Source organism: Pollicipes pollicipes, unplaced genomic scaffold (genome assembly GCF_011947565.3).
Source record: "Pollicipes pollicipes isolate AB1234 unplaced genomic scaffold, Ppol_2.1 Scaffold_4295;HRSCAF=5057_pilon_pilon_pilon, whole genome shotgun sequence".
Lineage (NCBI taxonomy): Eukaryota > Metazoa > Arthropoda > Thecostraca > Pollicipedomorpha > Pollicipedidae > Pollicipes > Pollicipes pollicipes.
Window position 1 is genome coordinate 36272825 of NW_023596461.1, and position 16005 is coordinate 36288829.

Here is a 16005-nt window from a genome sequence, read left to right on the forward strand (position 1 = left end):
CAAAGTTCGTGATCGACTAGGGGCCACTAGCCGAGACATGACCCCTGTTATGCATGGTGGGCTCTTGACCGACAATGGGGCCCCAACCATTGCTCCAAGGACCCAGACTAACGCAGATCGTGGCTTCCGGCCTTGCTCCTGCTTGGGCATTGGCCCCCAGGTTTCATACAGGCAGGAGCCAACCGTTCAGTGTTCATGATCTCTGGCCGACTTAGTCGCCCGCATTGTCTCAGGGGGTCCTCAAACGGTACAACAGGATCTCTGACTGATATTTCAGGTCACGACCCCACGGGCCGCGATTCTTTATGTGATCCACAGCCAGTTTTTCGGGCCCTTGTGCCCTCCAACCGGGCTTGTCGTCGGTTCCGGTGGGCCGCCCGGGCCTTCTTCAGGCCTCATCGAACACTTTCCTTGATCGGCTCGGAGCCCCTTGGGAAAACAGGGCCCTATGTTAGACGCTGTGGTTCCCTGACACACACAGGGGCCCCGATCAGTGTAAATCACTGGCCCCGGCTTCGTAACTGATTAGGAGTGGGCCCTCAGACCCATACCGACACGGAACCGACAGTGTGGTACTGGTGGTGCCTGACCAACGTATAAAACCACATCTACACAGGGGTCGGCGATCGGCGCGCAGAACCCTCTGACTGTCATTTGAGGGCCCGCTTTTGTAAGCCGGGCGCCCGAATAGGCCCTCGACGAGCCATTCGTGTCCTTAGACCCTCCAATCAGGCCCTTGATCGTCGGGGGCTCTTTGGTTCTTTGGGCCACCCCCAGGCTCTTTGGGCCTCCTCGAACACTGTCTCTGGGCGACGCGGGACCCTTGTGGATACATGGTCCCCGTTGGACTCTATGGGGCTGGAGTCGCTGGAGTCCCGACCGATGTAAATCGCTGACTCTAACCCCCTCCCTTCTCGGCAAATGGACCCACAGGCCCATGCCGCCACGGAGCCGACTGGTGGTGTCTGACGGACGCGCATGCCCTTATCGACTCAGAGGCCCTGATCAGCGCATAAGGCCCTCTGAGTGGCATTAAAGAGCCGGCCCTGCGAGCCGAGGCCTCTGAATATGACCTCCGGCCGCCCTTCCGTGCTCTTTGGGCACTCAAATCGGGCCCTTAATCGTAGGTCCCAAAGGGTCTGAAGGGGCCACTCGAAACCTAAGAGAGGGGTACACGTCCCTTTGGCCGCCCCGCTCACGCTACTGATTAGATGTCTTTTTGCCAGTAATGTATTTACCTGCCATTATGGCAATTACGAGGCCGTTTTTAGACCTGGATTTGATGCAAAATTGACGGAACAATATGTGAATGCATACTGAATGCCGATCTGCCTGGAGGCTGTATGGTGGTCTTAAGTGGTCAGGTTGCCAAAGATGCAGGTTGTATATACCTGAGGCCGTGGCGAGCTCGCGACGTTTTAAGATGGCTTCAATGCATGGTTGATGGAGTAATACCTGCCCGCATGTTTAGCCCTGATAGCCTGGATGATATACGGTGATCTTTAGAGGCTAGGTTACCAAGGTTAGGTTAGGGTGCGTATATCTGATGTCATGGCGAGCACATAGCCGTTGTCAGATAAGAATTTGATGCGTTACTGACCGCGTCAGGCTTGACAACATTTTGTACCTTGCATTGCCCAGAAGACAAATAGTGACCTTTATGGGCTCAAGTCGCCGACGATATCTGTACCTAACACCATGGTGAGTTCGCGACTGTTCGCAAGTTTAGAGCCATGCATTAATGACCGATTTATAAGTGGCCGCATTTTGGGCGCATGCGAGCATTTGTTCCGAATATATAGGTGGTGCTTACTATACGCACATGGTCATGCGCCCCCTCACCCTACAGAGGCAGTAAAATTATCTCTAGGTCCAATGGCCCAAGTTCTTCTGGCAGTGTGAGGCACACGGTGGAGCACTCAACACTTCGCCCGGCGGAAAGATAATCTAAGAGGGTCCAAGCGGCAAGGGAATGTCTTCGTCGCTCAAAGGGCGCTCTTTTCTGTTGCGATGTCCTTTTTAGGAACAAGGGCCATCCTTGATGTCTTGGGGACCTGATTCCCCAGCCAGGTAGCTATCGTGCACGTTGGAGATACTCTACGGGAAGCTGCGGCTGCCAAAAGGCCACTGTGGCACGTTGCCACCGCTGCCTGCAGTACCTCCAGTCCAGGCACCAGGAATCATCTATGCGGGGATGAAAGGCGGCGGGGGGGGGGGGGGGGCATGACAACGTAGGCCCTCGGGTGCTCCAATGAGAGCGTCTATATCGTTCAGAATCGAAGCGTAGCTTACAAATGGTCCCTTACGATATCAATGCAGGACACTCGTGGCTAAGAGAGGCTCTGAATGTACAGTAGCGCTAAGCCCAAAAGCCAATACAGTTGGCAAGCCGTCTCGGCTGTCAAGAGCACACCTGGCCACATCTGTCTCCATTGTGGGTAAAACCCTGGGCACGCCACGAGGGAAACCACACGGAAGGACTCGGGCCCCCTCATGTAAGGCTCAGGCCATGTATACCTCGGCTCTGCAATAGGGTAGCCGAAGTGCGCCCATCATTTCTGGCATAGAGTCTTGAGAAGATGCAATATGACGCTAATGATATAGGGATCTGTACCAATCTGCACCAATCGTACGGTAATGCAGGAAGCGATCGTCAAATAGCATGGCCGCACCGAACGACGTCACCAAGGCTACCGACCGAACGCACCGGGAGATGGGCCGCCACAAAGACGGCACCATCGCCGCGCCGAGTGACGTCACCAAGACACCAGTGACTACCGACCGAACGCACCGGGAGATGGGCCGCCACAAAGACGGCACCATCGCCACGCCGAGTGACGTCACCAAGACACCAGTGACTACCGACCGAACGCACCGGGAGATGGGCCGCCACAAAGACGGCATCGTCGCCGCGCCAGTCAGAAAAGGCCCGTTCTAATAGTGTTCTGGATATTCAGGCACTTCGGCTGCGCGGTCCTATGACGGTCATGACGTGTAAAAGAACAGCTCACTCTACCAATTTCAGCAGGTGCAGTGCGCGCCCGGTACGCATCGCATTCGGCCGGCTCTGGCTGTACTGGTGCTCGAGTGGACCCGGCTACGCTGCGACACTTGTCATGTGCCACCCTTCTCAAGCCGAGGAATGACACCGGGCGATGCATGCCCGCGTTGTCCCGTGCGTACGAAAGCTGGCGAGCCACTGAGAGGCCGGGCCGTCCACATTCTCCTGGGCCAACTGCCCGGTCTTTGTACCGCGCCATTCGAAGAGAGCGAAAGCGTTAACTTACCACCTAAACTGACCATACAAGAGCTCGACGATGCAGAAGCACGCATGGGAGAAGAGGGACGTACGAGAGGCAGCTGGCTCCATGTTATAACCCCTGCACGCTGCTATCGCGCAGCAGGCAATTAATAACACCTTATTGCTGACATGCCCGCGAAATACACTGAAACCTGGTTACTCTATTTCACTGCATCTAGGATGTTTCAAATAACTCACAAGGGCACAGCCAGGTCAAACAAGAAACAAGCATCCGACAGGTGAGCTGGATTTATTCGAGGTGCCGCCATCCCCTGATATCAGTAAATATATAGTCGAACACACACCACGCATTAAACGCCGTTTTGTCTCAGTTACTTATATTACAATAGACAGAATGTACAACGAGCTACTAATTTAATACTCAGTACAAATCAGCTAATGCGTAACAAAACTGGGAAGAGCATCACGCGCTGCAACTATGTGCATGCCATCCCCACGACGGACGCAATAACATCACGTGAGCCCATCTCACAAACAAATAGCATCGACGCCCCGAAACTGAGTGCACTACTCCGCAGGGTCCCGACAGCTCACATGCTGCATACGTCGTAGCCAGCATGAACAGGAGCCGGGGCCCTGTCGTTACGTGGCGCCAGTGGGTCCAAGTGGCGCGAGGCGACCAGGAAGCTGCCGGACGAGCTGGGCACGGCACCACCGGCAGCGGCGCCGTGTCCGCCTGCTGTTGACGGCCCACGCGGACTCTCCGGTACTGTCAGGCGCCTTCCAAAGGCAACACCGCACTGACAACATATGGAGGGTGGGGAGGCACTCGCATTGGTGCACCCAATCACTTTGGAGGCGACGAATATAACCCAGCGCAGCGCCAAAGGCTTCAACACAGAGACGTCGCAGATTTGCAGTCAAATGATTAGCGTAGCTCTGCTCAGTGGAAGTGCACACCACCCCACCGATCTGATCCGAGCAAAGCACACAATCGCACCGCTGTTCGCCCGAGTAGTGCGTTCAGAAGGGTGGTCTGCTTTTGAGCACTTGTTAAAGCTCAAGCAACATCAAGAAGAGCAGAAAGAGTGCACACGCACATACAAAAGCACACGCACACGCACACGCACACACACACACCACACACGCACACACGCACCGAGTGCCGCGCAGTGGACCTGAGCGCCGCCAGCCTGCGAGGGGCCCAGCCGCCCATCCGCCGCTCGCTTTGGCACTAGTTACAACGCGCGCCGACCGTCGCGCCGCGTCCGCTCCTTCCAGACGTCACTTCAGCTCCGCTCCCTCGGCGTCTATCACAGAAGTCGCTCTGTGCGCCGCCGGGTCCTCGGAGGATGCGCTCGGTCGGCCGGACTCCAAAGAGGACGCACTCGGTCGGTCGGAGTCCTCGAAGAACGCACTCGGTTGGCCGGTCCTCGGTGTACGCTCTCGGTCCGCCGAGGTCCACAGAGGGTGAACGCGCTCAGGACCGAGTCCTCGGAGGACGCGCTCGATCGGCCGGCGTCCCCGAAGCACGCGCTCGATTGGCCCGAGTCCTCGGAGAACGCGCTTGGTCAGCTGGCGTCCTCAGAGGACGGACTCACTCGGTCAGCTCGAGCCCTCGGAGGACGCACGCCCACCCCGGATGCACTGGGTCGCGCCGCACCGCAGCTGGCGCGCTGTGCGTCAGCGGACAGCAGTCAGAGCCAAGGCAACGAACGGCCCTTCTGAGCAGCAGCGCCCAGCCCACCGTCGCACGAACCATGTTGTCCGCAGGCACCTCCAGTGCCACAGATGTCGCCACTATCACTCAGTCGAGAGGTCTTTGAGCAGCGTGGACCGCGCGTTCTTCAGCTTGTCTAGACGCTTTTGCAGGTGGCTGTTCGTGGTTTCTAGTTCGTCCACGCGGGTCAGGGATTCTCGAAGCTGGAAATAAAATCACAACACTATCATACGGCCACCGCAGTGCGGCCTTTTGCCAGCATCGGGCATCGAAGATGCGCTGCTTCGATCTAGCCGGTCACTGGCGACGTCCGAAGGCGAGAGGCCACAGGCAGTGATGTTCCCGGCTACCAAATAACGATGACAATCCGGGACGTTTCAACATATATCTTAATGGGTTCGTCACCAGAGTATGCCAATAGAGCGTAATTTGTTAGTCTAAACTACGAACATCCAGCTAAACAACTTGGGACGCGTTCCAAAGGAGCACCCTGCAACATATCTCAAGCAGTTTGCACGGGACCTATGTCAAGCACAGAGGTGCTACAAGACAGCACGAGGCCGGCTACCAAACAAGCTAATCTACACACACAGACGGCATCATACGGGCTACATCTGGCCGCCGCCGCGGGCGAGCACTGTCGGGCAGACTACCTCGGCACGCCCAGCAGACCACCTCGGCACACCCAGCAGACCACCTCGACACACCCAGCAGACCACCTCGGCACACCCTGCAGACTACCGACGTACATACAGGAACCACCTCGGCACACCAATCCCCGTACAACGCAGGCGGCACAGGCAAAGACGGCGACACCAGCCAGAAAGTAGCGAAGCTTATCAGCCGGCACACACGAGCCCGACGCTGCCACAGCGGACAATGAAACCGCGCCTGTATGCAGGCACCCGTGACCATACGCCAGGCGGGGTCACCGCGACGGGACCGGAGCTACAGGCGGACATCCTTCACGTCACACCAGGCGGGCGTCACCGCGACGGGACCGGAGCTACAGGCGGACATCCTTCACGTCACACCAGGCGGGCGTCACCGCGACGGGACCGGAGCTACAGGCGGACATCCTTCACGTCACACCAGGCGGGGTCACCGCGACGGGACCGGAGCTACAGGCGGACATCCTTCACGTCACACCAGGCGGGCGTCACCGCGACGGGACCGGAGCTACAGGCGGACATCCTTCACGTCACACCAGGCGGGGTCACCGCGACGGGACCGGAGCTACAGGCGGACATCCTTCACGTCACACCAGGCGGGCGTCATCGCGACGGGACCGGAGCTGCAGGCGGACAACCTTCACGTCACACCAGGCGGGGTCACCGCGACGGGACCGGAGCTACAGGCGAACATCCTTCACGTCACACCAGGCGGGCGTCACCGCGACGGGACCGGAGCTACAGGCGGACAACCTTCACGTCACACCAGGCGGGGTCACCGCGACGGGACCGGAGCTGCAGGCGGACATCCTTCACGTCACACCAGGCGGGGTCACCGCGACGGGACCGGAGCTACAGGCGGACATCCTTCACGTCACACCAGGCGGGCGTCACCGCGACGGGACCGGAGCTACAGGCGGACATCCTTCACGTCACACCAGGCGGGGTCACCGCGACGGGACCGGAGCTACGACTCGACCCCAGGGGAGATGCGGACACGAGCGGGTCACACCAGGCACACACACACGGCAGCAGCTGCCATCGGACCGAGAGGCGTTTAGAGCCGGCGGAGCCGCTGTTGGCGCTCCATGGTCTTCTTAGCGCTGTCCAGTTCGTCTGCCTTCTGCAGGGTCTCGCGGAGCTGGCGGCCCGCCGTTCCAGGTCAGCCAGCCCGGCAGTCACCCCAGGCCATTCCAGGTCAGCCGGCCCAGCGCCATCCAGGTCATCTCAGGTCAGCCGGCCCAGCCGCCTCCCCAGGTCATCCCAGGTCAGCCATCCCGGCCGTCACCCCAGGCCATCCCAGGTCAGCCGGCCCAGCGCCATCCCAGGTCATCTCAGGTCAGCCAGTCCGGCCGCCTCCCCAGGCGGCCGGACTGGTCACCTCAGGCCAGCCAGCCCAGCCGTCACCCCAGGTCATCTCAGTTCAGCCAGCCCAGCGCCATCCCAGGTCATCTCAGGTCAGCCAGTCCGGCCGCCTCCCCAAGTCATCTCAGGTCAGCCAGCCCAGCCGTCACCCCGGGTCATCTCAGGTCATCTCAGGTCAGCCGGCCCGGCCGCCTCCCCAGGTCATCTCAGGTCAGCCGGCCTGGCTGCCACCCAGTTCAGTCGCCGGTCACAACAGTACATGACATCACTTAGCTGGATTCCCCATATTGCCAGACAGGGGCTGATGTGGGCTGTGATCAGCCCCATGTGACGCACCAGTGCCGGCACAGATCTACAGCATAATACAAATAGATAGGAATAACTACAAAACAAGAGCGATCGCAATATCTGGTGTCAATCATTTACGACGGATCATAACCTCGAAAATCAAATATCCTGATTAGTTCCCATCAGTCGAAGAAAAACAATCCCTTTGGGCATGAGTGACGGCGTAGGTCAGTGAGCGGCGCACGTGTGACGCGCCCGGCCTCTGACGGCCGCGCACCGAGACCACCCCACCCGGGCCCGCCTCCCACCTCTCTCTGCAGCTTGCGCTTCTCTCCCTTGAGCTCCTCCTCGGACTTCTCGGCCGTCTCCGCCGCCGACTTGTAGCGCGCCACCTGGTTTTCCAGTCGCTGCACCTGCGGGGGCCGGCCGGGGCGGGTCACGCGCCACGTCACTGTGACCAGCGAGGAACACGCGTCCTAGCCCCGCTCAGATGGCGCCACACTCGGGGCCAGCCGTCCAGCGCCGGCGCACAGACAGCAGTGACTGCGGCACAATCAGCCGGGGCGGTCACGCCACCCAGAGCCGCCACAAAACGTCATCAATCTTCCGACACACATGGGTTCGCCAAGACGAGCCGTCGTGTACGCGTGACCGTCCCCAGCCTCACGTGACCAAACAGTCCGCAACCACTCCAGCCCTGAGCCCAGCGGCACTTCCCTCCCCTCCTCCCATTCCAGCTGAACTGGCTGGGAACGGAGCACGGCTGGCTCCATGCTCGGAGTCGCCATCCCCAGATCGGCCGCACTACTCACGGCCGTCTGCAGGTTGGTGATGTCCTGGTCAGCCTTCTGCAGCTTGAATCTGTACTCGCCCACTTGTCTGGCCACCTCCCCTGCGAGATGGACGGGAACAGCGTCAGCGCGGCCACACTGGCCAGCGTACCAGACGCCGCGGGGCAGCGGCGGTGGAGCCAGCGCATGCGACGGTGGCGGCCAGCGGCGGTGGTGGAGCGCGCGACACTCGGATGGATGGGGCGCGCTCCAGCGGCGAGGCCAGCAGCCGGCCCGTGCCCGATGGCGATGTTCGGATGGGCTGCAGCGTCTCTCCACCAAACTCGCACGAGTCTATCCATGCTTTACGCCAAGGGATGTCCAGCGAAGAACAGAAACGGCGGATGCAGCTTGCTTTGCTGCCGATTTGCGTCGAAGGGAGGCACCAAAGGCAAGGTTATCCGGTGTCTACGAGCCTCTGCAACCGTTCCCGCTACGGCTGTGCGGTCAGCCGTCGTTAGAGGTCACGACCACCCCACCACCGCCTGCTGGCGTGGTTACAGAATACTGACGCTGCACTTGGTCGGACTCGGCGCCGGAGCCGGTGCCCGAGATGCGGGCGCGCGCGTTCATGTGCCGCTCCTCCTCCAGCTCCAGCTTCAGTCGGCGCAGCTGGTCCTCCAGCTCATTCTTCTCCTCCCCCAGACGTCGCAGACGACTGTCTGTAGAGACACGGAGACAGGACCATCGGACACTGATCCCAAAGGAGGCTAGAGGCTGCCTAGGCGGACACGGCAATAAGTCGGTCACTGCACAGACCATGCAAGGCGAAGATGACTGTCTCTGCAGACAAGTGGAAAGGACCGTCGGACGCTGGATAACATTCACACGTGACATATGCCAGAAAGTCCAGCGCTTAATATAACCGAAACATTAGACACAGCCTTTCTGACGGGAGTCTTCAAACAGATAGCACACAGAGCGCGCAGACACCACCATGCGTAACATACAGTCAGCGCCACCATACAGCGGGCTCTAGCCGCCTCCATGCCCGGCTACAACGCACGCCTTCTGGTCCGTTCCGATTGCCGGCCGACGGTGAGACGGCGTGCTCACCGAGCGTGCCGCCACCGGCCTTGTCCAGCAGCTGAGCCGCACCATGCGAGACGAGCGCCTTCTGCGGCCGCTGACCGGCAGCAGGTGCCTCCGACTCCGACCCCTCGTCCTCGTCGTCCCCGACCAGCACCAGACCGTTCTCCTGGGGAGGTACCGAGGGTAAGACCGGTCACACGTCTGGCCAGCACGCCCTGTTGCCCAGCGCATGGCACGGAGGATAAGACAATCAGAAAAATAATAGCGAACCGCCCGCCGCCATCCCACAACTTATTGTGAAAAGGCCCGCCGACTAATCACGGCACACACCGGTCGGGTCTCAACTGCTTCCCCTCCCGGTACGCCTCACTTAGAACACAGGCTGTCCCCCGCGCGTAACATAAGTCGCATCAGCGTCGTCACACGAGGATGTTGCCGAAGTTTGCTCTGAGCAACATAACGCCATGCCGCCCGCTGCGCACCACTAACTAGTCGACAGCCCGTGTCAAACGGACCGTGGATTTGGTAGCAGTGGTCCAGAGGCAAAGTGCCGCGAACGACCTCTCGATCGTCCATGCATGAAGAACATTGACACACAAAGACGGCGCCACATCATTTCGCTGACCTCTATTAACTTGTCGCGTTCCTCCAGAAGCTTTTTGCAACATTCGAAGTCTTCCTTTAGCCTGTTAGATACCCGCTTCAATTGTTCGTGCTCACTGCAGCGGGTCCGGTGTTCTCGCTGAGGAATAAACGACAGGTCAAACATGCCGAACATGGCACGCGGCCTGCAGTACAACTAGATCAAGCCAACTGCGATGACCATCTCGCTTTCAGCAGAAAGCAGACAGACTCCTGTAGGGTACGCAAGCGCGCTAAATTGGTGCGAGGACACGGCCTCTTTCCCAATGCTATCGATCACTACGCCCGACTACGGCCCTGAATTCCAGTCATGGCGTTGTCCGTAGCTGAGGCCGTAGCTTCAGATGGCAGGCGTCCGCGTGACGGGCGGCGGCCTACGTCCGGCCCGGAGGCGAGCGGCGTGCGGCGGAGAGGGCGACGCTACCGGGCCATCGCCGCCCGGGTCTCCCGAGCCGCGTCGCACACACACCTGCAGCTGGGTGTGCGACTCCTGCAGCTCCTCCAGCTTGTCCTTGAGCAGCTCCACCTGGTAGTTGAGCGTCGACTTGTCGTTATCCAGCTGGGCTGAGGTGACCATCGTCTTGCGCAGCTTCTCCTCTAGCTCACGCAGCTCGTGCTGGGGGCGGGGTGGGGCGGGCGCGTGAAGACGCAGCCACTACGGCGCCGGACGGCTGCCGGCCAGCGGCGCTGCCGCCCGTCAGGCGTCCGACCCGCGGCTCCGCCGGCCGACGGCGGGCCCGGCCGTGGCAGGCAGCCTCACGGGGGCAAGACACCAAACACTGGGCAAAGCGCCGTACGAGCACAGGCGCCGCTGCTGTACTGGCGGCCAGACCCGACAGCACGGCTGCACACCAACGCCTCTCACTGACGTTCAGCCACTAAGACGAGACAGCCATCCCAGGCCAGCTGGATCCGGATGTTTCGATGTAGGCATCAGCCTTAGTCCAACCCCTCATCCTCCGGCCTTAGTCAAAGGCCGGTCTCAAATGTGCACCTCTTCCCATCACGGCCACCGCCACATGCGATTCGAGACGCTCACGAACACAACAGCCCGAACAGTCGCAGCTAGCAGCAGAGTGGCCTCGGTCTGCGGTGAGCGCAGTGTCAGGTGACTCGGGCCCAGCTCGTCCCCGTCAGTCGTGGCGTGACCCTGAGCTGGCCGGTCATACCCTCAGCGTGAGTTCATACTGCCCCAGTCAATTATGCCATGACAGTGACCGGTTGTGAGCCCGGCGGCTGCTCACCCTGACGTCGCGCAGGTGAAAGCCGCCAGCAGACGAGCCGTCTTCGGCCGAGTCCTCGCTGCTGCGGCGGCCCACCGCCGAGCCCACGCTGGGGCCGCGTGGAGTCCGCGCGGCCGCCACCGACGGCGACGGGCGCGTCGGCACGTCTGGGAACGGACACGGTGTGAGCAGCGGCGTCAGACAAGACGACACGAGACGTGCTGGTGCGCCGCCTCACGCCAGACAAACGGCATGAGACGTGGCGGCGCCTCGTCTCACCAGACGAGACGGTATGAAACGTACCGGCGCCCCGTCTCACGCCAGACAAGAGGGCGTGAGATGGGGCGCCAGATGAGGCGGCGTGAGACGAGACGGCGCCAGACGGGGGCCTAACAGGATTGCATGGGAGGGAACAAGGGACGAAGAGGCGTGAGACTGGATATGGGATGAAATGGCATGAGCGACGCCTCAGTCACGTAGCGTGCGACAGGACCGGGATGGAACTGTGCGAGAGCGCATAACAGCGCAACGTGAGCAAACAGGTACGAGGACAACGAGGACAAGCTGAAACAAAGACGCACTACAAGACAAACGGGAGGACACGGCGACATATCGGAGGGTCCCGCAGCTTTCGGGGGGGGGGGGGGGGCGGGGGTCACGCGCACAGGTGGCAAGGACGTGTCAGCAGTGGATCGAGCAGCCAACTGCGCACGCATAACAGCAGACCAAACAACATGATGCGTAACAGCTGCGACACACCTGGCGGCTTTCAGCTGCCAGACGAAGCGAGGCTCGACGGCAGCTTCCAATTGTGACAGGTACGATTGCTATGAACTGACCCACGATGCTGCTTCGCGGCAAGATCGGCGCATTCTCGTCCGGGGCAATGGGCCCGTGCGATCCCACACCCACAAACCTGAAGTAAGCGGCACTGGATCTTCTTTGTTATTGAGCGATTCCACCTGACCTGGAGCCCGGCGGACCAGCCACAACAGAGGCCGCGGCGACGGCACAGGCGACGGTGACAGCGTCACACCGCACCCTTCGCCTTAAAGGACTATCACGTGCAACACCTCTCCAAAAATGCAAGGCAATGCGAGAAATCAGATCACTCGCACCCCCTGGACACGCAGCTAAGAATGGTTGGCGTGTTTCGGTCGCCAGTACAACGGGTATTCTTTCGTATAACTGAAGAAGACATTCTAGAAAATTAAAACCCTATACGAAGATCCCGAAAATGATAACCAGTTAAAAAAGTCCGCAGGGCTTTCGAGTTATTAACTGTGTCTTTGCTCTTTGCTGTCTAAGGTTGTTAAAAACATGCATTCATAGCTGTAGACATTCATCTGCCCGTCAAAAGCATACAAGGCTATTCAAAATTTAATCAAGACAGCAAATCTGGACATAAAAATAAATGCTTGACATATTTCAGAACAGCTTCTTGACGCGGGGCCTCGGTAATTTCTTCGAGACCTTTCCGCTGCGCTGTAACTTAGGCGATTGAATCGGCACGCCAGGCGCGGTGACGCCCTGAGCACCTCGCGTCCGGCTGGCCGCGGCACTGAATCACCCGATACCAGCGACGCGACGGCTCGGCCACGGTTTACATAGTTCGGCAATGGTCTTTCACCACATCATCGTTTGCTTGCATATGAACCGTGCGGGCGTTTCACTGGAGCAGCGTTGACAAGGGCAGCGGGTGCGGCTCCACCTGGCCGGGCCGCTCATTAGGCGCCGCATGGGCCGCCTGGCGCTGACTCACACTCGCACACCGGCGGCCGCCACACGTGTGTCGGCAGCGACGACCCCAATCAGGCGGCGCTTGTCAACCCGCGGCCGCGACCGGCCGCTGCTGCGCGGCGCTGCGGGCCCGGCCGGCCGCAGACCCTGGCAGCACGGAGGCCGACGATGCGGCGGCGCGTCAACACAGCTGGTGCGCCAGTCCGGCGGCCCAGGGCCGGCTCCCCGCACAGCGAACGTGTCGAGTATTCCTGTCAGCGCGTCGCGGCGCCATTGCATGGGCGACGCCGACTCCCCGCAAAACATGGCTGGGAGATGCTGCGTGCGTGCGTGCGTGCGTGCGTGCGTGCGTGCGTGCGTGCGTGCGGGTGTGGATGTGGTTGGTGACAGCGTCAGCCAGTTGGGCAGTGGCTGTGAAACGTCAGAGGAGGTGTGATAAGACGGTACCCTGGTGGTCGGGGCGGCCTCGGACGTCAGAGGAGGTGTGATGAGACCAGGGAGCTATAATCGCTTTTAAACTAGGGTGAGAGTGAAAAATTCCATCGCAAGAAGACCATGCGGGAGTGAAAAAATCACATAAAAAGATGGAACTTGAAAAAGATGCGCTCGTGACTGATGCTTCAGCAACAAAGACGTCTATTTCAAGTTGGCATAGACGTAATATCAGGAACCTGACAAAACCATTTCGTTTTTTAACATCTTAGGCCATAAAAGTGAAACAGAATACATTAACACGCGTTCGGGTGGGGGTGGGGGGCAAATTGACCCCCCCCCCCCCCACCCGAGGGCTTTTCCCGAATGGTTTCTGAACGGCGCGGCGTAGCCGCGCCACTTTTTGCACAGCTGTACAAAATTGCATAGCGGATCGTTTGACATACAAATTTTAGATGTACCTTGTACGGTCGCTGACCTATGACAAGTCAAAGTCAGCCCACGGTTTCCGCGAATGCAATCTCTAGGGAATCGTTAAATCTGATACAACGGAGCGTTTGACGAAGACGTACATCTCTGAGATGCTTTCTTAGGCACCACAACTATTGAATGAGCAAATTACGTTAACCTAAGGTCAGGGATGATGGTCAGACCAAGGTCAAAACCAACCTGATTTATTACTCCAGGGTTTGTTGTATGGGATAGTTTCTGGTGCTCATTGCGAATTTAACGACAGCAGGAACCGCATTATACATCTTCAATTGGCTTCTTAGAGGTCAGAACAGGCCATTGACCTAAAATGACCCGGGTCGAACGTTTTGCTTTAGGGACATACTGCCTAGTGTAATCTTTGGCGCTAATTCAAACGCAAAACCCAGATGTCTTGTATCATTTTGGTCACCATGACCTTTAAAGGGTCAAACAAGGTCAATGATTTCAAATGGGCTTGTTGACTTTTCCTTAGAGACAGTTGCCTAGGTTCTGGGGGCGCTTTGGAGACCAACCTGGAATTTGATCTTGTTTGACCTTATTCGACCTGAAGGTCATGACCTAGGAAGCTAAAACCATAACCTAAGTGAGTTCACATATAGGTCAAGACACCCTGTAAAGTTGGTGTCTCTAGCTTTCTTAGTTCCCGAGCGCTCAGAGGGGGGGGTCAAATTGACCCCCCCCCCCCCCCCACCTGAGCAAAGGGTATCTAGCCGGCCAACCAGGAGCGTGTTAAAGCATAGTAATTTCATGACAGTATTATGAACATAACAAATTAATAACACCAATAATTTGATGCTACACTTTTCAATTCCCTTCTACAGCACTTTTAAAACAAAACGGAGCAAAGGAATTCAATAACAAAACATTAACAGAAAATTCAACAAGCAAAAACACTCAAACAAAAAAACTTTGGACTCCTACACATCAGCCCATCACCAAGTTAAACACAATAGACATACTTCTGGCTTCTGTTAAGATGGGGCCAGGGAGAACAAACATTTTGTCACTGATTCTTACAAAATACCAATGCTTATTTTCCTCAAAGTAGTCTATGCCTAACCTAAAGAGGCCTTACATCATTTCATCCTGTATAGCCTGTTTGTATCACAGCAGCAGTTGTGACTTACTGATTCTTGCACAATTCCTGTTGCCACTTGCCATGCACTTGTCCAATTTAACCTAACTTAGAGTAGCCCATATGATGAACACTATCTCAACTCAGCTATCTGTTGACAGCAGCACTTGTGATAACAACACAATATTTAAAGCTAGTTTTTGGCTGGTTCCAACTTGCATTTTTATTCAGTTCATTTGTGTATGCTTGTTAACATCACACAAAGTTGACAACACACAAATCAAAACACTTTAAATCACTTTGAACAACTTATTTTGATTGTCATGGTTAACCTATGTCAAGGGCAATAATGGGCATGCTACACAAAACAATCTCTCTTCTCCAAAAATAACAATGTTTAGATGACCATGTCAGTATTGCTGCTTGCCTTTTCAGCTGCAGCAAATGCATCCATTTGGGCTTGTTTATTCATATTTAATGACAAAGTTTGAGATGTTGGCCTCACATTTTAAATAGGGTGGTCTGACTATTTGTTACATACCAATATTTAACTCATATTATAATTGCTATTCAGCTTAGAGTATCCCTCTGTTAAAAATATAGTGTATACATACAGTACAGTCATTTGCCAGTCAGCAAACCAAGACAACTATAGAAAGTATGTGGTTAAAGCAGTCATAAAGGACCACTTTAAGAAATTTGGGGCAAATAACCAAGACAATGGAACAAAATAAGCCCATTACATGCCTTGTGGCATCATAATTGGCAACAATGTGGCAACATACTTGTCTTATGGCAAAACTCGATGCATTACAACAAAAAAGCAACATACTTGTCTTATGGCAAAACTCGATGCATTAAAACAAAAAATGGCTAACTCTGGTTACCAATCATGTGTTGAAAGCCGGTAAGGCGGGCAATTACTTGGTCCACAAGAGACTTACTGGCTTCTTCCTGCTCCCCCAAAAACAAAACAAAAACCAGTACCTTTTGCATGGTCTGCTGGCAGACCATGCAAAAGGTACTGAAGTCATCCGACTCACTTCCCAACTATAAATATCGATCATGCCCACCAGCCTTCGAGATTAAAATGTGAAACAAGTAGGATGTGTGCATGATCAACATCACCAAAGGGCAGAATTTCGCCATAAAAACACTTCTGTATTAGCTGCATCAGGTCTGTCCCAAGGCTCTTTATGGCAGCATCTATTCTAATGCTAATGCCTTGCCAGG

General features: G+C 57.0%; 1 protein-coding gene across 6 annotated transcripts in view; it reads right to left on the reverse strand.

Annotated features, from left to right (window-relative positions):
* Positions 1–3534: 3534 nt before the first annotated feature.
* The window catches only part of LOC119096619 (leucine-rich repeat flightless-interacting protein 2), a 41326-nt gene continuing 28855 nt past the window's right edge, over positions 3535–16005 (reverse strand). For 5 of the 6 annotated variants that reach the window (XM_037219518.1, XM_037219517.1, XM_037219519.1 and 2 more), the window contains 8 exons: positions 11055–11200; positions 10280–10426; positions 9794–9910; positions 9193–9334; positions 8649–8798; positions 8119–8198; positions 7615–7719; positions 3535–5185 (listed from right to left, as the gene is read on the reverse strand). In XM_037219518.1, coding sequence (XP_037075413.1) covers positions 5066–5185; positions 7615–7719; positions 8119–8198; positions 8649–8798; positions 9193–9334; positions 9794–9910; positions 10280–10426; positions 11055–11200 — 1007 coding nt within the window. In that variant the 3' untranslated portion in view covers positions 3535–5065. Of the gene's footprint in view, positions 5186–6700; positions 6795–7614; positions 7720–8118; positions 8199–8648; positions 8799–9192; positions 9335–9793; positions 9911–10279; positions 10427–11054; positions 11201–16005 lie in introns of all 6 variants that reach the window. The other variant, XM_037219520.1, reaches the window with a different exon arrangement.